Source organism: Simochromis diagramma, unplaced genomic scaffold, assembly GCF_900408965.1.
Source record: "Simochromis diagramma unplaced genomic scaffold, fSimDia1.1 OVJJ01000419.1, whole genome shotgun sequence".
In the NCBI taxonomy this organism is placed as follows: Eukaryota; Metazoa; Chordata; class Actinopteri; order Cichliformes; family Cichlidae; genus Simochromis; species Simochromis diagramma.
In genome coordinates, this window is record NW_024387244.1 from 3,223,159 (window position 1) to 3,245,025 (window position 21,867).

The 21,867-nt window shown below is 43.3% G+C and overlaps 1 protein-coding gene across 4 annotated transcripts in view; it reads right to left on the reverse strand.

Annotated features, from left to right (window-relative positions):
* Positions 1-21,867, reverse strand: part of tle2b (TLE family member 2, transcriptional corepressor b) — an 83,084-nt gene that overhangs the window by 50,790 nt on the left and 10,427 nt on the right. For all 4 annotated transcript variants that reach the window (XM_040052660.1, XM_040052659.1, XM_040052658.1 and 1 more), the window contains exons 2-3: positions 14,546-14,643; positions 13,360-13,423 (exon numbers count right to left, since the gene is read on the reverse strand). In XM_040052660.1, coding sequence (XP_039908594.1) covers positions 13,360-13,380 — 21 coding nt within the window. In that variant the 5' untranslated portion in view covers positions 13,381-13,423; positions 14,546-14,643. The remainder of the gene's footprint in view (positions 1-13,359; positions 13,424-14,545; positions 14,644-21,867) is intronic.

Here is a 21,867-nt window from a genome sequence, read left to right on the forward strand (position 1 = left end):
CATCTAATGGATTGCTTTTTATATGCATTTATAGCTTTTTAATGTGTATATTTGATCACTCACTATATTGCATGATACAGAATATCACATTTGGTACTTTTCTTATTATGGATACTGATTTTTCCTGTCAGTGTTTTGGCTTTATTTGCATAAATGTATGTGCAGTTGTTTTTGGATCTATGTACTGTATCCCTGTAGGTATCTGTAAGTATCACTATTTGTGCTTTTGGTTGACAGAGGATTTCTGCCCCCTGTGTTCATCGCAGGTTAGGACCGGTTGGTGCTTTAACATCCACATGAAAATCAGACACACTGAGAAAAGCCACAGCCTAAAATTTCTTTTTGCAGTATTACAAGGTATGAGCAACTGTGATTGCTCACATTCTCATTAATATGTTTTTTAGCTTGCATGAGACCAAAAGCAAAACATGTAATAGCTATGTTGGTCCACGGTTTAAAATGTAGTATTTTTATAATAAAGGCAGTTGCCGGGGGCATACTGTAGGGATGAGACTCGTCACTTGAGGAACCAAGCAAAATGAAAAGGTCTATTTTAAACCACACCATGATCTTTTCCTAAATTAGGGTTGTTTTGGTGCCCAAAACTAACAGGAAAGCATAAATTGTTTTCAACTTTTTATTGATTTGTAGGAAAAGTGGCTAAAACTTTCAAAAACTGAAGCCTATCTCAGCTACTACAGTGCAAGAGGCGGGGTACACCCTGAACAGATCGTTAGCCTGTCGCCAGGCTAGCACAAAGATTCACACATACGGGCAATCTACAAACATCCATTTACCCGATCCCACTAACTGCACACCACCGTGCTGCCCTATAAGCATATCTGACCCCACAAATAATGCCCTTTGTATCATATTTGATACATGAGTTTCTGAGACCTCTATCTCAGCAACATGATCAATACTTGTTATGGACAAAACTCTTTTTTTTTGTCTAAAATTAACATTGTTGTTAACAAAAAGTTGCCAAAAACACCCAATTTATCAAATGCGATGTAATAAATATATCATACACAACATGATATAGCAAAAACAAAAATTGTGGATTTTGTTATAAGGGTTAGTAAACATCTCAGTTCCAAAAAAATCTGAATTTTGCAGGGTGTTTGGGTCTTACAGGGTTTCTTTTACTTTTTTCATACTTTGAGTGCACTGTTTAAAATGTTTCTACCACTCCTGGCTCATTAGAAAAGACATGAACACACGGATTACCTTTAAACATTTTAGGAGCGAGTACAGGGGAAGGAAAACCTCCGTAAGCAGCAAATAATTATTCAGTATGGTGTGCATGCCATATATAAACTACTAGGACTTAAATCTAAGTCAGTATAAAGAAAATAAAACAGGAATTCCCCCACATAGAAATCTGGAGGATTTTAAACACCAAGAGATGATAAGAAGCTAAGAGCTGAATGGGACACAAGCCACAAGCCAGCGTATCATTTACAACATCGCTGATTTACACTGGTAACTTGCTCCAAATAGAAATAGGCTCTTTAAACTGTAAAACGACTGGTCCAAAACTTGTCTCAGCCAGGGTTTCCTTTGAAGAGGCACAAAAGAGGAGGCTGAAATGTAGTAACAGTTGTCCAGTGGGAGTTGGCCAGACAGCAGTGAAGTGACTATTGTACTCTTTGTGCGATCTCTGCAGAGCGGCAGCGACAGCACCCTATGGGAGCCTGGTCTGTTGAAGCAGTTAAAAGCTGTGTTTGATTTAAAACGAACGTGATTGGCACTTACAGTACAGACCACTATTAATGTCTTTGTTTTGATAATACTAAAGTCAACCACTTCGCAAATATGTTTAACTATAGTCTGTAGAACTGAAGATGGAAAATTATATCACAACGTGGGACTGCATTGTGCATATGCACTCCAGTAGTAACAGATGCACCACACGGTCCCCTACAGTAGGCGGGGATAACAGCTGCACTATGACTGCACAATATGACTAATAACGCTTCTGTCTGAACAGTTGAAATTGTTGTACTACAGTATGTTTTGTCTGTTGTAGTCCTGTTTTTAATAAGTTCATCTCCTCTTAACTGCTTGCCCCCCCCCAACCTCCAATTACACCCACTGATGCCTGCTCTTCTGCCTTATATAATCCCTCTGTTGTGCCACTGCAATCTCATTCAGCACTCAGTGTAAGATCTATGGTGTATGCAGGCTTTGTGGGCATGTGTGTGTGTGTCGCACACAGTGCAAGGCACATGCGCTGGATGAGCATGTGTGTTTGTGTATGTGTGTGGTATGTTAAGCCTGGCAGAGGGGCATTAAGCCAACTGGCTGACATCACTTACCAAGAACACCCAGCACTGCCCACCCAGCGAGCAGAGACAGAGAAGTGCGCACGTGTACTGTGGTGTGTGTATTTGTAACAGACAGTGAAGCTTCATCTGAAGATGATGGGAACTGTAAGGACACAAACAGAGAGCTTGGGAAAGTGAGACTAATCTACTTGGGTTATGTATATTTTCTATTTTTAGAACAGACTGAAATTGGCATGAGCACATAGCCGCAGAGGCATTCACAGCGCTCTTAGATTAAAGTGAATCCATCGCCAAATGACATTTAATGAGAGCGTCTTATGTGATGCAGACATTGTTATCGGTGGCCATGGCTGCATTAACCTAAATGTGCTCTTGCGCGTTCGCAAAATTATAGACACGCATGCACAAAACATGAAAAACGGACAACACAGGTGCAATCCATTAGCAACACTAACACAAAACAACAAGTTCACCTCGGTAAAAGCGAAATTGTCATCAACCCCCCAAGGTAATGTGAACAATAATACATAATTATTGTTTGCAGAATAGTTTGGGTAACAAACTGGGTTGTTTTTATTTTTTGCTTCATTTTGTTTTGAAGCCAAAATTTGATAAATACTGTATTAACACGCAATTTTATTATCTCGGAATTAAGAGATTGATTTTAGCAGCATAATGTGTGCAAACAAAGAAATCTGCACTCTTTCTAACGGCCATTACACCTCCGATTGTAGCACCGCGGCTTCTCAGTCAGATCCTCTCCTCACTCGTCACGTCCGGTGTCAAAACACCAAGGTGTCGACAGCCAAATTGCTCGGCCCGAGGCTTTGAGCCAGGATTTCGCTAACCCGTAAGTGACTTCACAGCGGCTACATCCATCTTTTATATATATTAGTTTTGGCACAGACTGAGTAAATTTAATAATATTCCATGAAAGTATTTTCTTTGTGAATGGAAAGGCAACTTTGCTTCTAAGATACTGGCTTGATTTAATATGAAAACTGACCTCTACTGGAAGTAAACTGAACAGGAATGAATTAACAGACTGGAGCAAGTTTAATTTAATTAAACACTTAGTTGCATCTGCAAACTATTACTTTTCTACAAATCTGAAGTCTTTTTTATCCTTTCGAAAAGAAAGCAAAATCTTAATTCTTTGACTTGTGTGCAATTTTTCTTTTTTCCTTAAAGTGAAGCTTTTCACCCATACAGCTGAGGAGAATAAAATCTGCGAATCCTTAAAATGTTTTCAATTCCCAGTGTAGCCAAACATAAAAAGAAGAAGACAAAAACAGAGAGAGAGGGAGAGAGGAAATACTTGTGTACTCGTGTTGAGTCTACATCTCACTCACTCCATTATCACTCCTTCATTTTCTGCTTGCTTTTCGGCTCATTATGTCAGTTCAGCAGGCGGGTTACTTTAGATAAATGAGGTAGCAGTGTAATTCTTGTTTATCTGATCGAACTGTAACATCCCACTCTTCTGAACACACTTCATATCTAGCATCCATCTCCTGCTAATAACATACGGACTGCACTGTCATCATCGGGGCACAAACAGACAAAAAGCATTCCTGCATTTCTCTCAATGAAATGCTCTCCCTCTGTCTGCTTCTTTCTTCCCTCGCTCTTGTGTTTCCCTCCTCCTTTCCACTCTTCCATTCTTCAGGGAGTGTTTGCTCTTTCGTTCCCCCACTCCGCCCGCCCTCCCTCCCTCCACCCTGATGGTGCTGAGAGAGTGTCAGACAACAGTGCCAGACTCTCTCTCTCTCTCTTCCCCTCTATCTCCTCTATGCATTCTGCAAAGAACGCTGGCAGACTTTAAAATGAGCTTTAGGAAGTGGGTCTAATCCAAGGTGATTTATCTAAATGGGACATTCATGTGTGTGTGTGTGTGTGTGTGTGTGTGTGTGTGTGTGTGCAATGCTTTACAGCATGTTTGTATTCATACAGTCTGTGTGTAGCTTACAGGCATGCTTTTACTCGAGCATGGTGTAAGTGTGTGCATGTGTGTGTGTGCGTGTGTGTGAAAAAGCCTTAACAAAAGCATTGTTCACCGATGTCTCTCGGGCGAGCTTGTCTCTTTCATCTGCCCGCCCACGCACACGCACTTGGACACACACACATACCGCCAATGTTAAAACATTTATTAGCACGCTGTGCTAACCCACATCGGAGGTTATGTTAGCAGACGCCGACTTTCTGTTGTGTCCTGTCAGCGGGTGACGACTAAATCAGTCACAGCCGACATCCAGTTTCACTGCAGCTTCTCTTGCAGCCAGTTTCATCAGAGAAAGAGAGTCACAACAACAGCCGGATAACTGACCTTGAATTTCAGGGGTTTCTATCCTTAAACACATGTGTACAGTATGTTCTGCAACAGAGACTCGCTCGGTCTTTATGAATACTCCTATCTTGTTTGTTTACTTCGCTCCAGACAGTTCAGACAGGTTTAAGATTCTTAAAACGGACTCAATCCTTCCCTACATCTGGCCATGCTTAAATCCCTGCCTGGCCAACTCCCACTCGTGGATGGTGGGGCAACATTTAGCTTAGCACGGTCCGATCCCTTTTCGGGTTCTGCCCTGTGCCTTCCTCCTATCACACATCACTTTTATTTTTTTACCTCCAACTGATTCTTGTCATTTCTCTTTTTCTGAACCCTCCTCCATCATCCTCGTGTAGAAAAATCTGCACTTTCTTCCTTTTCTGGGTTTCTCTCCGTCCCTCTCTCTTCAGCAGTGTCCTTGCTCTGTTTTTTCCCCTCCCTCTCTCTCTCTCTCTCTGCCAATGCCCTTGTGGCCTCTTTCTCATATTTCTCTTTCATCTCAGTTTTATTCACCCCTTTTTCTATCTATCTATCTCACTGTCCCCATCTCTCTCTCATTGCTTCTATACGCCCTCCTTCCTTTTCTCTACATCCTCCACCGCCCCCCCTTTCCTAAGCAGTCTGTGACTGTAATGTTGCTGAAGAGAACACAGTGTGTCATCCTGAATCAGACAGATGAGCTGGGAGTGGAGTAAGAGGCTGAGAGCACTGCATTAATCCACACACACACACTAACACACACACACTAACACACACATAGTCCCTGCCTGAGGGGCTGAACGGACAATGCACACAGATATATACTTGCACACACACACGCACACAAACTAAGACAGAGAAACCATGCACAAACACATCCTCACAATGCTCCAGAAAATGACTGCATGAGACAAAACATGAGCAAAAGCATGAAAAGCCTGATACACACCATGATTCTAAAAGAAACCCCATTAATGTAAGCTTTCTAGGTAATAAATTATGTAAGAAATGAAATACCAATAGTATTAAATGTTACTTATTTACTACTGTGACCAACCAGTGGGTTTTTTCTACCCCAGTTTTCTTTTAATCGTTTTAAATTGGAAAATTGAGTAGCATGATGTTTCTAAGTTTTGATATGCCAACTAATCCTTAAAATGCAAACTTCTGCAGTAAAAGCTTTTCAAAAAGTTGCCATAAAACAGCAGGAGGTGTAATGCTAGCCTACAGCCACTAGAGGAGGCTTAGCTTAGTTTTGAAGTTATCTGTTGATACTGTCAGACTTGTTGATCAGTTTCACAAAAAGCAGGTGTGTAACATCAAACAAGGCCTATTCAGGATGTAATATGAGTAACCACGTCTTTCACTGTTGCATTATTGTCCACGAAAGCTTAGCATGCACTAAAACAATAAGCTATAATCACTGGTAACGTTATTCTTAGTTACTCCTTGCTCGTACTGGGTTTGACCCTATTTTGCCTTTAAAGCTGTCTCAGCTCTTTGTGGCACGGATTCAACAAGATGATGTAAACACTCCTCAGATTTTTGGTACTTATTGACATGATATCATCACACAGCTGCTGTCAGCTGCACATCCACGATGGGAATCTCCTGTTTCACCACATCCCAAAGGTGCTCTACTGGATTGCGATCTGGTTACTGAGGAGGACATTTGAGCGCAGTGAACTCACTGTCATGTTCAAGAAACTGGTTTTGTTTGAGCTTTTTGACAGTAATCCTGCTGGAAGCAGCAATCAGAAGATGGTTACACTTCCCTTTTGGTAATAAAGGCACGGACTTGATCAGTTAGAGTACTCAGCTAAGCTGTGGCACTTAAATGACCCTCAGTTGGTACCAACAGGGACACGGTTAGCTAAAATAAAAATCACCACATCGTTACACCACCAGCGGCAGACTAAACTGTTGATACAAGGCAGCATGGAGCCACGCTTTCATGTTGTTTACACTAATTCTGACCCTACCATTCAAAGAAATCAAGACCTTCTGTTGTCCAGTTTTGGTGAGCCCATGCAAAGTGTATCCCCAGATGCTTTTCTGCATACCTTAGATGTAACAAGCAGTTATTTGAGTTACTGTTGCCGTATTGTCAGCTCGAAACGCTCATTCTCAACACGGCTTTTTGAGCTGCCACTCACTGGATATTTTCTCTTTTTCAAACCAGTCTCTGTAAACTCCGACACGACTATAAAGCCACATTCAAAGCCACATAAATCAACTTTCTTCCTCATTCTGATGCTCCGTTTGAACGTCAGCAGAACATCTTGACGAGGTCTACATGCTTTAAATGCATCAAGTTGCTGCCGTGTGATTGGCTGATTAGATATCTGCATTAAGAATCGCCTGTGTAAAATAAGTAGTGACTACAGTATTTGCCATGTTCAGTCTAATTATTAGGCTTCTTGAATTATGAAACGAATGCTTTGGCTTCGTATCCTGAGTCTCCACTTGCTGTTTGACACTTAAGGCACTTTGAATTTTTTAAAATCATCGCTTTATGTTTCAACGGTAGCTTGAAATGATGACAGCTCTATTGTTCGCAGTCCCCTCGTACAGGAAGGGAAAACACAATTATAAAATATAGAATTTCATACCAAGCGCTTCATCCTGCGATTGTTTTTTATCATGAAACGTAATGCGACAATATTTTGTCTCTTGCCAGCAGCATGGCCCTTCATTAACCCTAGACCCCTGCAGCTCCACTGTACCTCACTTACACACATAGACACAAACGCAGTGATGGAGAGGCCACCTAATGTGATTCCCAACTGCGAGCTGTCACCCTCCAGTAGACATGTCTTTTTTAAACTCTATATTAAAGGGGCTGGGCAGTCCACCCCTCTGTAAGAGTTTTGTCTTGTGTTTGACAGTAGAGATGAGAGGAGAGCTGCAGCAAAGGCAATTCTCTGTGCAGAAAAAAAAAGGCTTCTGAAGGCATTAACTCCTACAAAGAAAAGAAAATGGAGAAGACGAGGGCAAAACTGACTTAGAACTGACTGTAAAACTTTCAGCCATAAAATCGTCATCAAGGAGTTTTTTTTTCCAATCTTAGGCCCACAAGCATCCCACTGTCTTACCCTCATGTTGCCTAGAGCCATGAAGGAAGGAGGGAGAGGAGAGGTTAAAACAAGAGGTTCAACCGTAGGTGACTTTGGAAGTTTTATGACGCAAGAAAACAACTTTATCACTCCTTTCCTTTCAAATTCCTCTGAGCCTCGCGCTCTTTCATCTGTTCTTTGCGAGATCCAACCTCAGGCCACGCTGGGCGAACGCAGCTCTTCAGGTGGAAGTCTCGCTTGCGCACCGTGCGAGCACGTGACCGACATGTCTACGCCTGCTGATTAACCAGGGCTACAATGTAACCTTATTTAAAAATACACAGTGGAATTCCAGGAGAGCAGTGAAATCTGAGAGCCATGAATTATAAATGCAACTGCCGGATAAGAGCAAGACTCCCACAGACACTTAATGTGCACGTCTTGATGTTTGTCTGTGTGTGCGCATGTGTGTGTGTGCACGTTGCCAGTGAGCCGGCCCAGTAGCTTAGCCAACATAAAACATATATCCCATCCAAAGAGCTACAGAGACTCGCTCTGCCAAACATAGAAATATACTACATCCAAACCTGGCTGTGTTATTTTACTGCGGCAACACGCCACAAACAGGAGCAATTTGAGGGGGTTATGGCATCATCTCTTGAAGCGTGAAATGTGTAAAACGTACCCATTGCCAACTATAGAATTAAAGTGGTAAATGTGTGGAAAAAGCATCTCCCCAAAAGTTTAATGCCATAAGGAGAGAGCTAGCAGCACAGTGAAACTTGCACCTTCTGTGTACACACACACACACACACACTACAGCTACTTTCTAACTTCAGTTTATTTTTCGTGTTGATTTGTTTGTGCCTCATTCTCTCAAATAGTTTAATGAACACGGGGCATTTCCAGTCTATTGCTATTAGTCAATTAGTATTTCTCAGCACTATTACCTCCATTTAGCAATTATCATTAGCCTAAAGATGATTAATACAAAGAAATGTGATTTGTAAAACCTGCAATTCCCAACCACACTGTGATTAAACTGAATAAAAGAATTCGTGTTTACAAGAATAAAGGAGTTATTTGTGGTTTTCCACATAAAAAAAACTGTCCTTCAAATGTAATTTCGTACACCAGCAGCTCAGTTAACACCTGTTTTCAACATGTCCCAAAGCAAAAATCATAACACCGGTTCATTTGTGATAAATGCACAAATGCTGCACATGTTACCAGAGGAATGGCCGATCAAGCAACGCCACCACGTGCTGGGTAAAGACATTATTATAGCAGGCAAAAAAAGTAATGTAAATACATTTTATAGACTACCACTAGAAAAATTTATATGTGCAAGATGTTTGATACGAGGTATGCCCCCCCCCCTGGATGTGATACAAGCAGTCACCCATCTGCGCATGAACTTCTCAAGTATCCGCGTCTGTTGTTGAGGAATTGCTCTGCATTCCTCAGTGAGCGCCGCCTGTAGCTGTACGTTGCATCGTTGCTGCCTCTGATGAACATGTCAGCCCAGCATGTCCCAGGCATGCTCAATAAGATACATATCAGGACTGAAGTCTGGCTACGCAAGCTATTTTGGTACTTTGTGGGTGGGCGCTGTCCTGCTGAAACGACCGCAGAGCAAGATGCTGCTCCGAAAATGGGACAAGTGCAGGTGGAGCCAAGAACAATCAGATCAGAGATGGCGCTCCCACGGACATGCGAGCACGCAGCAACAGCCCGACCTGGGTTGACTCAATCGTGGCATGATGGCGTGTTGTGCAAACACTATTATTTTCATCTTTTTTGTGGTGTGAGACTATTGGCTTGAGAATGCAGTAAACGGAAACATTTCTGATGTGGTTCGCTCGTGTTCAGGAAACAAATTACCGACTGACTGATTCTAAAACCAAATCAACGGGAACCAAAAAGTACTCACAGAATATTTTTGAGGTTTACTAAAATGGTTTACTAGGAAAGCAATTTAAAACAAAGACTGAAGCGTATTTCAACTTGCATGTCTTTTTTTAACCAGTATACTTTTTTTTAACCGCTCTAAAGTGACTGCCTGTATGAAACAAGCAGCAGGCTTTCTGATGCCGAAGAGACACCCAGACCTCCCACCTTTAGGCACAAAGTATATGTTTCTTAACTGTCATGTCATCTTGAATGTAAAGCTTTTACAGTTTACAAGAACTTACACGCGCTCCAGTTATGTGTAACTACCTTCCTACTTTCCAACCCCTCACCCTGGTATTTAAAGAGCTTAAAACTGATGAATAGTAAAGGCAGGAGCAGTGCAGCATGGTGCGCAGAGCCCCAGCCTGTGGAAACAGGCCTCAGTGTGGATGACAGGCCTAACGAGCTAAATATAGCCTTCTGGGTTATCTCCTCTGTGGGCGCAGCGAGTCCGTTGTTGCTTCACATTATTTACGTGTCTGTGCGTGCACCCTCTCTCTCCTTCTCCATCTCTCTCGCCCTCTCATTTCACGCCCCCCCCCCCCAACCACACACACAAACACATCGCTATCTCTTTCTCTCGCACTCTGTGTTGCATACTCTTTTTCTCTCTCTCCCTTTCTGTCCATTTCATCCCTTCGCAGCATCTTTTTCTCAGTCTCCATCTTTCCGTCCCCTGGTATCCCTCTTTCTCATTTCTTCTCTCTCATTCCTTTTCAGCTTTTTTTCCACACTCTTTCTCTCTCGTCTCTCTCCCTCTCTCTCCCTCTCCTCTTTTATTCTCTTTATCTCTGCCTCCTTTTGTATCCCTTCCTCCCTCAGCAGCTCCCTGTTTTTTTTTTTTCTGTCTGACACTCTCTGAGCCTTTTTTTCTCTCAAGCTATCTTTCCCTTTGAGCCTCTCTTTCTTCTCTCTCTCATTTTCTCTCCCTCTTTCCCTCCCTCTCATTTCTGAGCCATGCCTATGAAGTAGCATTACACTGCGTTAGCCATCCACTACAATACAGTGAGCCCTTGTTCAAATATTATAGCCTGCGGTGCTAACGCTCTGCTATGCTAACCTATATGGGTATGTCATCAGCATCTGCAGCTCCCTGACCTCCTGCAAAAGGCAGCCGTTAAAGCCCCGTGTTTAAACACACAGCAGCGGATACTGTGTGTCATTCCTCCTCCATCCACAGCGGTCACAGAGGTTGTGACATATGATATGCACAAGTTCGATTAAATCCCGCTGACTATTGAAAGACACGGAAATGTATCTGTTCTGGCATGCCGCTGCCCCTATTGTATAAGAAAGGGTGGTGAAGATTTACACTGGGGAAGACGGATGTTTATCTAAGCTTTTTCTTCCCCACAGTAAATGTGTGAAGCTAAAATGGGGAGTGCCCGAATTGCTCAAGTTGTCCACATTGTACCGCACCATATTTATGTGCGCATGCATCTTCTTGATTTTTATAATGAGAAGCACATTAAAAACTTTATAATGAGGTCAGTTTGACAACCTTTCATCTTTAATGCACATGCTTTTGTGTTGTTTGGAATCCTCAATCAGCATTTCGTCATCCAGTTGCTTGAATTTATTGATATGCAGTATGCCATTAATTTAAAGTTTTATAGTGTTTATGCAGCTGCCAGAAAATGCAATAACTTTAAAATGTAATGAAAAGGCTCCCGTATTGGGAGTAAGTGACAAATCATGGAAATACAATTAAGTGAAATCAGAAATTCTGTTATAACTCAATTGTAAATCAGAATAAGTGAATAATAAATAACTTTAATATGAGCTTGCATACCTTTTGCTGAACAGCCACTTAGATTGCAAGCAGCACAGCGGATTTCTGTTCCAGTCGTTTTAAAGATGTCATTATAACCTGAGTGAGCGACCTGAGCAACATGCAAATCTGCTGGTGAAACACTCAGTCTTCTTCTCGTGAAACTAAAATATTTGTTAGACAAAAGAATTGTACAATCAGCGTGTTATCTCAAGACATTTTCACACATGAACTCAAGCCAATTTTGAGATAATGAGGTTGGCTATTTTCCACAGTTGTTCTTTCTCACAGCAGGATATAGCCTGCTTCAGACGCGCTGGCACAACTGGAAATATTCTGTGTCATTTGGCAGCAGCCTGGATGGTGCGTGCAGGAGGGGAACACTGTACTACTATCTGTGTTATTTGCACATCGGTACAAAATGACATCACGCAGACTCTGGCTCACAGGTTGACTGGCTTACGTCTGATCCAACAGCACGAGGCAGTTGTGCTCTCACGTATCGCCCAGAAATGTTCAGGGTTGCAGTGCATGCGTGAAAACAGTTTCAGTGACTTCAATCACACAATTGTCCAAACATGCTATATTAGCTGAAAGAACTATTAGGAGACACTGGACGGAAGTAAGGGTCGCAGCAGTAAGCCACCCAAGTGCAGTGAGCTGAACAATGGCGCATTTTCTTCTTCTTTTACTTTCATTTCCAGTTTGCAGACTAGTTTTCATCTTCCATGCACTCTACAGGTTGTTTCATTGTGCTTACGACCAAAGCACTTGCATGGAGGTTTTTAGTCTTTTTAGTCTGCCCCAGGGCAGCTGTGGCTACAACTGTAGCTTGCCTCCACCAGTGTGTGAATGTGTGGATGACTGGGTGTGTAAAGCGCTTTGGGGTCCCTAGGGGGGACTAGTAAAAGCGCTATACAAATACAGGCCATTTACCATTTATATGTAGCGCAGTCTCTGGGACTAATTTAACCTAGCGACAGCTAGCAACCCCTAACAACACCTCTCCAGCTGGTCAGGAATTACACTATTTCCTTAGCGACCAGAGGCTGTCAGGCCTTACCAAACTACTGTACGTAATAAGAATAGCAACTGCTAGAGAGTGTTCTTATGCTCTTTTATTTTTAAAAACAAGAAATTTTGTTTTATTTGGAGAAATGCATGTGTAACAGCATTTGGCATGCACTTGTATCAGGTCCTCGTAAGGACAGAGGAACAAGGTCGTGTGCAAGTATGGATGAATGAACGAGTACCCTGTACATCCTGTGTGTGGGTGGGTGTCTGTGTGGGTGTGGGTGTGTGTTTATCTGCTGATCTCCTGCCTGTCTGTGGCCATCTACATCCATCTGTCTGTCTGCCAGTTTGCCTGTTTAGTGCTCTCTCTCTCTCTACCTTTCTCTCTCTTTTGTCAGTCTATCTGCCAGTCTGCTTCTCTTCTCTCTCTCTCCCTCTTTATGTCTCTCCATCTGTGTGTCTATCTAGCTTACGGCCCTGATCCTGCCTGCTCTCCCAGGTTTATGAAATGCGAGCAGCTTAGCAGATGGTGCATATCGTATTCTGGTCGGCTCTGTGTGGGTTTTGTACCACAGACGAAGGCTTACGATACATGTGAGCCTTTAGTCGCGCAGACACACCGACACGAGGAGCTCAGGCTGTTAGCACACGGGAGAAAACAGAGAAAAAGAAGAGCCAAAGAAAAAGACAATATAAAAGGTCTGAATGAGGAATAAAATATGGCGAGAGATACGGAGACAGGTATGAGAGAGCGAGATAAACGGCGTGTGAGAAAAACTCTCGATAGCAAAGACTCTATTGTGCAAATGTGCAAGCGTGTTCTGCTGTTATTGATATTTAAGATACTTCCCTCGATATATACCATCTATTTGATTTTAACCCAGCAGACTCCTCTCTGAGAGCCGAGAGCCCTGGTCAGAATAGTCAATTAACATATAGCTTTGGTAAAGATGTGACTGGACTCACCATGATGTAGTGCCTCTGCATCTCAGTCTTCTCACTGGCCAGCTTCTCACACTCCAGCTTCAGGCTGCACGAGGTGAGAAAAAGCACAAACACATGAATGAAATGGTTTACTTGAATCCAGTGAAATAATTTACACAGGACTCAGGACATAGTTTAGGTTGCTATGCCATACATGCCAAAAAAATACTATTTAAGGTCTAAGGTCTGCTTAAAGTAGCACAGAAAATGTTCACCTTTATAGCAGCGACAGCCAGAAGGGCGTCTCTCATTCTTGACTGCAGTTCCCCACAGAAACAACACGTGTGTGGGAAGGTGATTCGTGCTACCAAGTGCAACGTTTTTTCAATTCTGCTTAAACTGCACATTTGCTCTGCATTTTTATTATTGTTATCGTTTCTAGACGTGACAGATATTTAGAGTGCGTGGTTTTAAAACGAATCAACAGTGATTAAACGAAGAAAGTTCCAGCGGGTCATTATTATGAAAGGCGTTAGTGATGCTCTTTGATTTTGTAGATATGTGTGTGTTTTGCACAGATCCACCACACCCTGCAGTGAATTACTGTTAATGTATCACAGCAGGCTGATCAACCTGCCCGCTGAGGTGTGAGAAAGAGGCTTTTATTTTTTTAAACCTAACTCTTTATCTCTATTAGCTGAGGTCATTTCAGGTCAACCAGCCGTGATAAGCTGATCAGTCACCTCCAGCAGTTAAAAATAAAAGACCTGAATTACCTAACTTTCTTTTTTTATGTTGGAAACTCAGTTTATACTGTTGAAAAAAAAATGCAGTATTTTAAAATTAGATGTGATATATTTATTTCTTATTAATATCATGTTAAGGTTGATACGGACAGACACAATGATAGCATATTTCTCCCCAAATTAGTGTAAACGGATGCCTATTAGACTGAAACTTATGTAGAGACAGCTAAAGAGAAAGAATTTGGTCTGACAGGCATCCCATATTTCCTTATAAAGATTAAAGGACACATGTGCAGCCATTCTATCTTTATTATTTGAACTGAATTACAATTTGTTGTTTCTATATTAAGACTAGAAGAGCGTTACTGGTTTCAAGCTTCTTCAGGAAGCTCGTTTCGTTTCCCAACAATATTTACGTTTTCAAATAAATTTGTGTATCTGCACGCATGCACAAATGGATTTGTGTTATGTGTTTTGGGTACCTGTGATACTGAGCCTGGAGGAATTGGAATTCCTCCTTGATTCGGTCCAGAGTTTCCAGGACTGTGAACTTGAAAGACTGGCCAGGTTGCAAGGGGACCTGCACAGGGGAGAAAACAGAACAAAGAGTGGTTGAAAAACAGATAGAGAGGTGTGAATGTGTGTGTGCCTGTTCGAGAGCAGACTGTAAGCACTGCTGTAAATGTGCAGGTGCATGTGAACCTGCATACTGGAGTGTGTGCGAGAAACTGTAAGTGTGTTTGTGTGTTTTTGTGTGTGAGGGAGCAATGCACGAGGAGGAAAAAAAGCCAAGATGAAAGTGAGAGGGAAGGTCACTTCCCCTTCCCACACATCATAAAAGCCTTGTCCTCTCTCTCTCTGTTCTCCTCCTCCTCTAATGACTCTGCCTCCTTCTCTCCACTGCCCCCCTATCCTTTCTTCCTCTCCTCTCGCTCTCCCTCGCTTCCACATTAGCATCCTCTTCACTCTGGCAGGCTGCTAATGTATTCCAGCCTACAAAGAGCTGAGAAGGGAGGAAACATCAAATGAATAACTTATAGGGAATCACGGCATCGTCTCTCACCTGCTAAAAGCCAAAGAAGGCCCAACAAAACAAGCATCTCCCAAGGGTCCCCCACCACCAGCCCTCCGTGCCTGTCTAAAACGCTTTCGACAGCAGCCCTGCTTCTCCATAGTCTTCGCAAAGTTTGAGAAACGAGGCCAGTGTTGATGTTTTTCGATGCAGAAGTTGTTTTGTTTGGGGATGGGGCTGGAGTACGCGGAAGAGCGCGAGCGTGTTTTTAATGACACTGTCAATCCTCAGAGGACATTTTTATGTAAGAAGACACCAGTTTTTTTTCTCCATTCTTCTCCTACTTCCTCCGAATTTAGACTGATTAATTTTTCTGTATTATGACGCTCACTGCGAGCCTAGCAGACTGGCACCTGGCAGTCTGCTAGGCTCGCACTTCTTATGACCTGTCAGAGTGCAGTCTCACCACTATCCCCTTTAAATTCCTTTGACAAGGACAACTCATCTGCTTCCAGGCTGCAAATAATCCCCGCTGTGACCATGAGCCCCCCCACCAAAGCCAAGAGCATGGCAGTTGAGGACAGAAGCCAGATTCCTGTAGTGTTTGGAGACTAAAGGGGAATTTATGCTTCTGTGTTGTATCTATGCTGCACAAAGACCCAAAAGCCTGTGTTGTAACCCGATGTGCGTCTTGCTATAAAAGTAACAGCACGTCACGTCGTTGCAGCCTGCAGCCACAATTTTTCCCAATCAACTGTAGGAAAACGGATCAACTTGAAGAGAAGCGCCAAGTAGCATTTCGTCAGGGAGACTGCAGAGCAACACAGGCGCGCAGAAGTGTAAACTGAGCTAAACTCTTCCGCTGTCCTACAGGTGCATAACTCAATGCCGACATCTTTTCTGCCTGTATCACAACTATCACACTTGCACAAGGGACAATTTTGAGAGAATCACACATAGCTGCCTATTTCGGACACGTTTGCTTTGTTTGGTTTAGGTGAGCTCTGCTGTACACTAGTGGTAAATGCACCAGAAAATTAGCTCCGTCCTGACATTCTGCAATCTGAAATCACACGGACTTCGTACCAAGGAGGTACCAGCTAATGTCCAGTCAGATTGCATCAAACATTTGCGCCTTTGTCAAGTAAGTTTTAAAAGTTCAGGGCTGCACTGCAGGAGCAAAAGGCTAACGGTGGTTATTAAGCAGAGGCTAATACGCCCTTGTTAAAGTTTGTTGATATCATATTTGTTTCATAGCTTTCTTTTGGTTGCTTTGGTTATCCAAATCAACTATTGTTTGTCTCTATACCTATCCACGCGTCCTTCTGTGCAGTCATCCATCCAATCAGAATGAGCAGACTGGTGCTGTCGCTATGGCGCAGTTGGGTGGCTATCGGGCAACAGCCACGGCTAAAAGATTGGCGGTTTCAGTGGTGGCTCTTCATTAGTCTAGACAAGCACAATTCAATTAGATTTCAATTAGTCCGACGGTGGAGGTCAAAGACGCGGTGGGTTCCCCAGTAATTAATCCGGGGAGCCGAGCTGAGCCCGAGCTTAACTGAACTGAGGCAGGCATGGTGGGGACGTCTAGATGGGTGGACGGACGCAATACACACAAACCCCCAGGGTGTGTGTGTGTGCGCGCACATAAGGGAGGGCGTAGATGGGATACATGATGGTGTCTGCCAACAGATCCCCACTGACCTTGATTCACACCACACACACCCAGTGGGGGAGGAGAGGCGGGAGTGTGTGTGTCGGGAGGGGGGGGGGGGGGCTTGCAGACCATGATCTGGCACACACACACACACAGCATAAGCTTATTGAAAAACACATAAACAAACACACACTGTGCATGTAGTTTCACAATTTAAGTACACAGTGCCACACAAACGACGCACAAACTCACACAGGGAGGGTAGGGACAGAGGGATGGATTGACCGGGAGGGGGGGGGGGGGGGGGGGGGTCAGAAGAAAGATAGATACTCATCTGACAGACAGAGGGGTGGATGGATTGAGGGATGGAGGGTGTGATAGACTAGTCTGACATTCTTCCAGAGGAATGAAAGAACGAACAGAGAGACAGATGATGAAAAAGTGGTGTGGCTGCTGACTGAGAGAGATAGCCAGCCATTCATCCGTCTGACACTGAGGCGAGGGGAAGAGGACATAGGGAGAGAGAGACACAGACTCAGACCGACCGGGTAAAAGAGAGAGAGATGCTGTGTTTGCTGTAGTCAACACAGCCCGGTCTCTCTACCCTGTCCGTCGGCCTGTGGTAATACTGCTTCTACCATCTGCTGCCATGCACACATGAGCACACAGACAAAGTGCTGCTGGCTCAGCAGCACTAAGTCACATAATAAAGCCCATAGTCACAGATCGGGATTATACAAGAGATCTGCGAGTCACAACCGTTGGTGTCGCCACGGCGTCCTGTGCAGCGCGCTGATGAGAGAGACCTGAATCCTTTCATCTGCTGGACAAAAACTCGAAAAATGTCTTACTTTTGATTTGCCAGTTGCACCTTTTTGAATGAGTTTCAAAGAGCCTGGAGCGATAAAGCTTCTTATGCACGAAAAAGGAAATGAAAAATACAACAAAAAAAAGTTATAAGGTCCCGAGGCAAAAGGAGAAATATTCCACGCTTGCGCTGAGCTCTTTCTGTCAGAATGAAGAGACCAGCATGGGAAGCTGGAATGAAAATAGTTCATGCTTAAATGTAATAACAGGAGACTTAGTGTCTTACTCGAGGACACTTAAGCCAGTAAGAGTAAGATTGAACTTCTGCGAGAGAAGCATCAGCAAGCAATGCTCTATGTACACCAAACAAACACTGTTGTTTGAGTGTATGTGTGAGCCTTCTCTCCTATATTGTGACAGATGGCAGACCAGACTGTTAGGGGTCCAGTAGGGCGTCACGATGAGCCAAAAAACAGCCTAACGCCTCCCATGTTTTTATGTGTGACTGTGTGTGTCTGTGTGCGTTTCAGAGAGAGCACCATATCATCCAGCATAGGGGATCCTGAAACCCAAAACTGATCCAGTTAATCTAGGAGGTGGAGGTGGAAGAGGGGAGAGGAAGAGAAATAAAGGTCACTTGTGCATAAACACACACACACACACACACACACACATGCACGCATGCACCATGTGGGCCAGCAGTCAATCACAATTTGGGCGAGCTGGCACGGGTAAGCAGAGAATTAGGAAGGATTATGTATATGGTAGGAAGCGAGGGGAGGGGAGTGGTGGTTGAAGCCTATTTTACCGTGTCACGAGACGGCACGGGGGAGGGACCCACCTGCTGGACGCAACTATTACCTGTCTGTCAACTGATCCACCTGTCAGGAGTTTGACTGCAAGGGCTGCAAGGACGTAACGACCCTCAGCCCTGACAGATTTTCTAGGTGAGGCCCAGTTTTGGTGGGCTGGTGTCTTGACTTTCTGAAGGTTGATGTTGACCTCCAGCTTGAACTGGGACCCTCTGGAGGTGAGCGAGTAAGAATGAGCAACTCCAATCTGCAGTAAAATTGGTGGATTTGCATGATCTGGACCGGAAACCTGCTGCTTCACGAGTTCCAGGCAGAATCCAGAGGAAGATTGATAGGAGGATCATTGCGGCCTCTGCAACGATGCGGATGCTTTAGCGCTCTGTTGATTTACTGGTCAATCTATTTTCCTATCCTCATCTACTGCCATGAGCTGTGGGCATTGACTGAAGAGATACAAGTGGCAGTAATGTGCTTCTTCAGAAATATCATAAAATATTTACAAAGCAGTTTCTTAAATAATTGAAATCCTGCATTGTTTCTATGCCTGCTTATTTCCATCAGGCGCAAACAAACTACCTTGCACCATCATATCAGTCAAAATAAAAGAAAAACCAACTGCGGGACGTGAATCACGCCACCCATGTTTGGTGCCAGCATCAATTTGAGTGTGGATACTACAAACAGAATAAAGACACACATTACTCTGGTGTTTTAATTAATTTAATCATTTCTTTCTCTTTTTTTAGGTGAAAAACTCAGCATCGTCAAATCTCATGTAGCCTTTACAAACTGTCATTCAGTAAATGTCACTAGTCAATGTCACGGTACACACACGGGCACTGGTTTTTTGTGGGAAAAGTATTAAAGACTGTGAATTTGCACATGAATACTTTTTCCAACTATTCAATTCACGTCTGTTTTCTGTACTTTTTCAGTTATTTTTTTTAAATTGCCAGGTATCAGGTCAGCCTGCGTCTGTGTCAGTCTCTCTGCCTGTCTGTCTTCTGTTCAAGCTGCTGCCTGTTCTTCCAGCACCGATAGCTGCTGCACGAGAGGCAACTGTGAAACAGATTCAGGTCTGGGAATGAAATGATTCTTTCTGTCTGCTTGTCTCCTCCACCTATCTGTTTAGCCCCTGGCACACTTTCCACCATCACATAAGTATTCGCACGGTATAAGCAGGCATGCCTATGCATGGACGCATTCATTCAACCAAAACACCCACAGAACACTTTTCTCTTTTGTTTTTCTTTTTCGTGCCCTTTCGCTTGCCGTTCGGGCTCATTGTTCCCTCCTTCTTCTCTTCTGTCGCTCTTTACTCATCCTTCCTGCTCCCTCTTTTTTCCCCCCTTCCCCTGTGTGTCTGTCTGAGACAAGCAGAGACACATTCAGATAGCACATGAAATAATAATTGGCTGGTGAAATATTTAGGAAAAAAGGCACACGAATAGATGAGAAATGCCAAGTGTGGCAGAGGAGTGTCAGTGCCCCTTGTGCATGTGTGTATATGTGTGTGTGTGTGTGCTGTGCGCACGCCTGCATATGTGTGAGCTTGCGTATTTGTGTCTGCTGAAGTGAGCAGTAACATCAGGAACAGCTCCTTGGTTTAGGCTGTGTGTGGATGAAAAGCTAAACAGAGAGGCTTAAGGGAAGGATGGTAATGTAACGTACCTACATATCAGCAAGGTTTTTATGAAGCCCTCAGAGTTTCATTTTTGTAAGTCTGTCCCTGCATTTCCACTCAAAAGTATTTATTACTAAGAGAAAAACACTCATCCAACAGTCCGGTTTAGAGGTTCTGGCTCTTTCTTTGTGCTGAGAACTCGGGAACATCTTTTGCTATTAACAGTTATTTGGTTTTTCAAGCCTTTAAAAGCTTAAATCTTAACAAACTAACACTTAAGGAGATGCAGTCCAGACAGTTTAGGGAAAACGGGTTGGGACGTTGTCTGAAGCGGTTTTGTCTCACACGTATCACGCAGCAGGAGAAAATCCACTTCAGATGCATTCCCCCTACTGGAGACTCTCAGTGTGGTTTAGTCGAAGAAAGCGCCCGAAAGGAGCGTGCAGATTTTTAACCGCAGCATTTTCACAATGGCACAAATCAGCGCAATTGGTCATTACACAGCCTTTGGATTAGGCTGTTTAATGCCGGGGTCTGACTGAGTAGGACATTTGGATTTTCACATACTCCTCCATGAGGTTCAGAAACAGCTACAGTCGGTAAGAATTTGAATCAAGACTGTTTCCAGCTGAGAACCGGCACAAAAATCATCTAATGCATCAGAATTGCATCCTTCAAGCTTGAAATTCCTTTCATCTATCTGGGATATTTTGGTCTTCCATATGAAAAATCATCAGTACTAAAAATATGGACAGTTTGATATAGTCAAGCTTATTTCTTTTAAACTCCTATAAACTTCTGTTAACTCAGGTAACAAAGACTTTGTCCCAGAACTATACACAGACCAATTGCGCTCAAGTGCACAGTCGCTCCCCGGAGGCACATTCTGAGCGAGGAAAAACCCTGACGTGGTACAATAATTATTTCAATTTCATTGTAGTAAAGCTTCAGCTCACTCTGAGATAATAACCCAGCTGGGTGGATGCTAATAAAGAACAAAAAAAATATTTTTTCAGCAATCGAGAGGAGGATCAATTAAAAAAACTTAACAAAACACAACTGCAAGCTAAATCAAATGCGCTGCTTGTATCAATAAGATCTAATCAATGTCAGCCAGTGATCCAGTAGCCCGAAAGTGAAATAGACATTGAATCAGCCCGTCAGTCCACTAGTTACCAGTCAGTCAGAAAGCAAGCCAGTTAAAGCTGCAGCTCACCAGTCAGCCGTTAAGCCAGAGGTGGATTACAAATAAGGGAAAGATTGGCAGCTAAATGAGTCTCTGGACTCGATCCAAGCCTCGCTCTGATCATTTCTTTTAATGGCAAAGAAAAGAACACAGAACGCAGGATTTGAGGATGAAAAAAGGCCTGTTTTTAATCAGAGAGGAGCCTTAATCTGGGTGGCTGCTGATGGCTGATCAGGAGTAGCTGCTTGGTTAGTTGTTTGACTTTTTGCTTATCCTGCGGGTCGTCTCACTGCAGCTGTATTGTTGTTGCTTGACTTTTTGCCATTTAGAAGGTTGCCTCTGAAATGCTGAATGAAATTAAATGTAAACAACACAAGGACAATGTCTCGGGAGGAGGCGAGAATGTCATCTGTGGGAGGTTACAGCAATCCTCTGTGCTGTTTACCATACGTAGATGTCATTACAGCCACAAATGTTTGGAAAAAACACAAACTACCCAACACAGCTGGCAAAAAAGAAGAAGAAGAAATGGCAGGGCCAGTGTGTGCATGTGAAAGCAAACGCTGCATATTTGTATGTCTGCAGAACAAACTAACAATTACTTAATTACTGCCAACGCAATGAAGTCATCTCAACTAGTCTGACACACACTCATCAAACGAGTTTAAGTTGCACAGAAACACTTCGGCGTCTCTCGCCTCATTAC